Here is a 5604-nt window from a genome sequence, read left to right as displayed (position 1 = left end):
GGATCGCGCGGGGAACGACCCCAAACGCTTCCCGCGGGGGAGGGTTGCGGCTGCTTTCAGGGGCCGGGTGCGCAGCCGCGCAGAGTCCGGGAGACGGACTCCTAAAGGGGGCGCTGCGCGGGATCTCGGGTCGGCGGAAGCCGGGGTCTTCGGGGGTGAGAGAGGATAGCGCAGGCCCCGGGCGGTGGCGGGCACTGGGCGTCCCGAGGACCAGGCCCCCGTTGGAGCCCACTCGGGGGTCCTGGGGTTGAGCGCGTCTGCCCCCATCCCAGCCCGCGGCGCCATGGCTCACGTCGGCTCTCGCAAGCGCTCGAGGAGTCGCAGCCGGTCCCGGGGGCGAGGGTCGGAGAAGAAGAGGAAGAAGAGCAGTAAGGACGTCTCGAGGAGCTGCTCCGCCTCCGGCTCCCAGGGTCGCAAGGCTAGCACTGCCGCCGGGGCGGAGGGTGAGGAGCGCGGGGACGGGGGAAGCGGGTGCGGCAACCTCGCGGGCGGAGCTGCAGGCGGCTGCGGGGCAGTCGCAGCGAGCGGTAGTCGGGGGCGCCGAGTGGAGCGTTTGGGTTGCGGGCCCCGGGAGGGCGCGCGGAATCGTGCCTTGGGCGCATCTGGGCCTGAGATGTAGGGACCGGCCGCCCTGCCCTTGGAACTGCGAAGGGCTCCCCGAGACTAAGCGCCCGTCTCTGCTCTGGAAAGCCCTGTGGACTGCCTGGTCCCCTCCCGGCCTTCCAGCCTCACCTTCTCCCTGCATCACAGAGAGAAGCAAGCACAAGGCCCGGAGGAGACCACGATCCAGCTCTTCCTCCTCTTCTTCCAGTTCTTCTAGCTCCTCTTCCTCCTCCTCCTCCTCCTCCTCTTCCTCCAGTGATGGCCGGAAAAAGCGGGGGAAGCACAAGGACAAGAGGAGGAAGAAGAAGAAGAAAAGGAAGAAGCTGAAGAAGAAAGGCAAGGAGAAGGCAGAAGCACTGCAGGCTGAGGCCCTACCGGGCCCCTCGCTGGACCAGTGGCACAGATCGGCTGGGGAGGAAGAGGATGGCCCAGGTACTGTGCTACCCAGCCTGCAAGACAGGGAGGGTCCTCTCCCTGAGGCCGGCCACACCTCCCATCTCTCTCTCCAGTCCTGACGGATGAGCAGAAGTCACGCATCCAGGCCATGAAGCCCATGACCAAGGAGGAGTGGGATGCCCGGCAGAGCATTATCCGGAAGGTGGTGGACCCTGAGACAGGACGCACCAGGTGGGAAGCCCTCGGCACAGCCTGGCCCTCACTGGTGTCTGGGAGTGTTGGCCCAGGAGGTGTGCTCTCAGGAGGAGGGGGAATGGCTGCTGTTCCTCTAGAAAGACCCCGTGTGGGCAAAGTCATTTGTGATGTGACAGCTCAGCCGTTTCTCCCTGTTGCCTGGGGTAAGCAGTGGCAGGCGCTGGAAGGGCCTGGAACAGACTCTTCAAAGGCTGCTGTTGACCAGACACATGGTGGAGGCTGGCAAAGCAGAGCTCACTGTGGCTGCCTCATCCTGTTCAAGAGCGGGAAGGGGTTGGGGCCCGAGCCCGGGGACTGCTCTGCCAAGTGGCTCTGGTTCTGTTGCTCTGGTATTCCCTGCTTCTGTCTGTTCCTTGCTGAGTGGACACTCTCTCACCCCTAGGCTTATTAAAGGAGACGGCGAGATCTTGGAGGAAATCGTAACCAAAGAACGACACAGAGAGATCAACAAGGTTAGTTGTGGCCCCTTTGCCCCAGTCCGCCCCCAGCTCTGTTTCTGATGTCTTCTCTCCTCCTGTGTGCTTTTTTCCTCAGCAAGCCACTCGAGGGGATGGTCTGGCCTTCCAGATGCGAGCTGGGCTGCTTCCCTGAGGGTCCCGGCTAGCCCAGCCTGTGGATGGTGCTGGTGGCCTGACCTGGAGGCAGGCTGCAGGGGCAGCAGGAAGGCTGATGGGTACTGTAGGTCTTTCCTCCTGCGGATTGGCCCAGCCTAGCCTCTTTTCAGGTATGGGGGATGGAAGATGGGGCCACTGGCCTGCTCAGCACCCCCAGCTGAAAGAACACAGCTTCCCAGATATTAAAGGCTCCCTGGTTGATTCCTCTGTTCTGTAGCTTTTTGAACTGAGTGGGAGGGGAGGGTGCTCCTGACTTTCAGCGAAAAACAAGGGCTCTAGAAGCTTTGGGGAAAAGCAGGGGCATCTCCTAGTGGTAGTGTGCGCAGGCCACATCAGCCATCTGTGCCTCCTCATCCTCAGGAGGCTGGGTCAGACCCAGACCCAGACCCTGACCCCAAGCCCAGAGACTTGCCTAGTTTTTTCTTTTTTGAGTCAGTTTCACTCTGTCACCTAGGCTGGAGTGCAGTGGCACGCTCACAGCCACTGCAGCCTCTGATCCTTCTGCCTCAGCCCTCCAAGTAGCTGGAACTACAGGAGGGCAACACCATGCCCGGCTAATTTTTTGGTTTATTGTAGAGACAAGGTCTCGCCAAGTTGCCCAGGCTGGTCTTGAATCCCTGGGCTCAGGTAATCCTCTCACTTCCATCTCCCAAAATAGTGGAATTATAGGTGTGAGCCATCGCACCTGGCTCAGAGGCTTGCCCCTTAAATTCTGTTCACTCAGGTTTGGAGAGAGACTGCTCACTTGCCCTGTTTACTCACAGATCACTTTAGGAGCCCCTGTGCTGGGCCAGGAGGCCTGGCTTCCATCTCTGCCACCCAAGGCAGGGCCAACAGCACCTGCCTCACTGAGTTCTAGTCTGGGAGGGGCTGGGAGCAAGCCAGGTGGAGTCAGCCCTGCGTGACTGTGTTGGTATCACTCTGCTTGTGGCTGGTCTCACTCCCACCAGGAAGGGTGGCCTCCCCACCACAGCTTCAGTGCTGGGACAGGCCATGCCCCCCTCTACGCCCCCAACCCACTCATCCCCCATGGTTGCCGGCGCAGTAAAGAGACCCAGAAGGAAGCCTTCCTGCTTCTTTAATTGGTGTAACAGACATGACGCTGTATACAGAGCACACTCAGGCCCAGTGGTGCAGGGACAGCAGGGTGGGCGGGTAGTCAGGGCACTGCTCACACATGGCTGAGACATGGCCCAGGGACAGACAGGAGGGGGCTGACTGGGAGGACCACGATGGGGTGGGCAGGCAGGCAGCTTAGGTCGAGACAGGAAGGGTGGGGGGTCTCTGCTAAGTAAGTCCCTCTTTAGAAATCAAAGAGAAGGCAGGTGGTTGGGACTGGGTGCTGGGCTGAGGTGGGCCTGGGGCCTGGGGCATGGCAGGAGTGGGACTAAGGCTTCCATTCTAACAGGCCTGGGGGAGCAGTCAGCAAAGCCTGCCTCACCCTTTGGTTGTGACTGGTCAGGCCTGAGCCCTGCAGCTCAGCACCCAACGCTGTAAACATTTTTGGTATTTTTAAAGGATACTGCTCTCCTCTCATAGTTTCAGAAAAACTGGTGCTTCCTCAAGAGGAGAATGTGCCAGAAGGAATCTTAAGGGAGGCAGAAAGCAGACCTGGATACAGAGAGAGACTGCAGTGGGGAAGGTGGGCTGCCCATCTTGCCATCTATGGCTAAGGGCCACTGGGAGAGGCCCAGGGGACTATTGCTGTTGTCCTTGGCATGGCTGGCGGCTGGGCAGTCAGGCAGAGGGCATATAGCCGTGGGGGTGCTGCCCCTGGGAGAGGCTGAGTCCACGGCCCACAGGGCCTCCCTGGACCAGGAGGCCTCCCGGCCTTTATTGCAGGAGGGCCCGAGACTTCCAGGTGCTTCCCCAGATGGCTGGTCACCGAGGCGGTGGGCAAGGCGGGGCAAGGTGGGGCCGACAGAGAAGTGGCGCTGGCCACAGGGCCCAGCGACTTCCCACTGGGGGCAGATATTGCACTTTCACTGCAACAGTTACATGAAAACTTGGTCCATAAAGTAATCGTTGCTTTATACATAATGCCTGAACAATAACGAAAAGCTACATCTTAAATATGAATAGACCCTGAAGGTTCCATTCCTCCAGACATTTTTCTCTGCACAAAATAAATAGCTTTCACTCTGCATAGACCCACTTTTGCAGAACATTTACAAGACCCTTTGGCTGTACATATCTACACACAAGAAAAAGTTAGCATCGCTCTGTGCACTGCCCTGGTTTTGGCCACACGGCCGTGAGGCTGGATCCAGGTTGGCCACAGCTTCTTGGGGACACAGCCTGGTCGCTGGACAGCTGGCCCAGGCCAGGCAGGCTCCCCAACCTCAGGGAAGGAGGAGGAACAGCAGGGGGGCCGCCTACGGCCGGCAACTGAGCACCACAGCCCAGGTCGGTGTGATGCTGGGGGAAGGGCTGTTGCTCAGACCCGGCATGCAGGACAGCATGATCCTTGTTTAGGTGAGAAGGGAAGTCGGGGCTGCCTGCCCTTAAGCTAACAAAGCAAGTTGTGGCTTCTTAGATTCAGCATTGAAACGGAACTAGCATTTAAAAAAACCTAGGTGTGTGCCCCACCCACCCCAGAGTAGAAATTCAGTGGGATTAACAGGGTCAGGTGAGGCAGGGAGACCATGCCCTGCCAAGTGGGCAGGGGCAGGGCCCAGGGGACCCAGAACCAAGCTGGACTCCGTCACAGTGCTGGGTGTTTTCAATGTGGAGGGGCTGCGCTTGGTACTCAAAGAGTTAAGAAAAGGAAGCAGCCAAGGATTGCTCATTTAAAAAAACCTCATAGAAATCAGATTGAGAAGTAGAAAGGCGTAGAAACGCGGGTGGATGGCCATGGCACGGGCCGTGACATGGCAAGGAGCGGAAGAGGAGGCCCGTCAGGCCCGAGGCGGAGTTACTAGGAGCCGGCTCTGGGCTTCACCATCCTCGCCAGGACTGTCCCCAGGACCAGAAATGACACCAGGCCTGTGGCGGTCCTGGGCTCCAGGTGAGGCAGGTGGGTGGGCAGGTAGGGATCCGGGGTTGCAGAAACTAAGAATATGGCCTTTCTTGCTTGCATGAGGCTTTGCCGCGCTGGAGCCTTCAGTGTGGTCCGAGGTCCTGGGTCAGCAAATACTGAATTTCATGCATGTCAACGGGTCTGTAGCCATAGAAGGTGGTCATGGGTCTCCGCTCTCAAAAATCAGTGCAAAACCAGTGAGGTTGAACAGTTGAGTGACTCGAGTTAACAAGAAGCAGGCTGGACCCCTGTTGGAGCTGCTACCGAATGGGAGGGCACCTGGGGGTGAGGGCGAGTCAGTGGGCGGGGAGGTGGCAGGCAGGGCGGGGCCCGCAGCCCGCACTAAGATGCTGGGAGCTCCGCGCAGGGCAAAGTGTCCAGCAGAGCCTCCCAGGCCAGTGTACGTGGGATATCCGGGTTCCTCTGTTGTCCTGGGGCTGGCGGTCCTGCCAGCTTCCATGACAAGCTGGACCCCTCAGGCCCTAGGGCATGAGGCAGGGCTGGGAGGACTGTGGCATGGCCTGTGTCTTCTGCGGGGCCTTGGGAAAAGCTCCCAGGCCCACATCTGTGCGTGTGCCCAGGCCAGGCCTCCTGGCGGGGATGGCTGCCCTGGCCTAGCACCATGGAGACCCCAGCGCTGCACTCTCAGGGCCCTACTTGGGGCCTGTGGCGGCCCCCGGCTCGAGGCGGCCCGTCATGGCGCGGCCCCAGCAGCTG

General features: G+C 59.9%; 2 protein-coding genes across 6 annotated transcripts in view; one reads left to right on the top strand and one right to left on the bottom strand.

Moving 5' to 3' along the window:
- ARL6IP4 (ADP ribosylation factor like GTPase 6 interacting protein 4) overlaps positions 1-2072 on the top strand; it is a 2299-nt gene extending 227 nt beyond the window's left edge. Inside the window, exons 2-6 of one of the 4 annotated variants that reach the window (XM_021706723.1) lie at positions 273-443; positions 751-1035; positions 1113-1230; positions 1637-1706; positions 1793-2072. In XM_021706723.1, the coding sequence (XP_021562398.1) occupies positions 284-443; positions 751-1035; positions 1113-1230; positions 1637-1706; positions 1793-1858 (699 nt within the window). In that variant the 5' untranslated portion in view covers positions 273-283 and the 3' untranslated portion in view covers positions 1859-2072. Of the gene's footprint in view, positions 1-272; positions 444-726; positions 1036-1112; positions 1231-1636; positions 1707-1788 lie in introns of all 4 variants that reach the window. The other 3 variants (XM_021706725.1, XM_008073592.2, XM_021706722.1) reach the window with 3 other exon arrangements.
- Positions 2073-2929: 857 nt separating this feature from the next.
- Positions 2930-5604, bottom strand: part of PITPNM2 (phosphatidylinositol transfer protein membrane associated 2) — a 46272-nt gene continuing 43597 nt past the window's right edge. For both annotated transcript variants that reach the window (XM_021706721.1, XM_008073591.1), the window contains exon 25: positions 2930-5604. In XM_021706721.1, coding sequence (XP_021562396.1) covers positions 5541-5604 — 64 coding nt within the window. In that variant the 3' untranslated portion in view covers positions 2930-5540.

This window comes from Carlito syrichta, unplaced genomic scaffold (genome assembly GCF_000164805.1).
Source record: "Carlito syrichta isolate Samal-C Ts95f unplaced genomic scaffold, Tarsius_syrichta-2.0.1 Scaffold315955, whole genome shotgun sequence".
NCBI classification, from domain to species: Eukaryota; Metazoa; Chordata; class Mammalia; order Primates; family Tarsiidae; genus Carlito; species Carlito syrichta.
The sequence above is the reverse complement of the archived record's forward strand: the minus strand, read 5'-3'. Positions and strand labels throughout refer to the sequence as shown.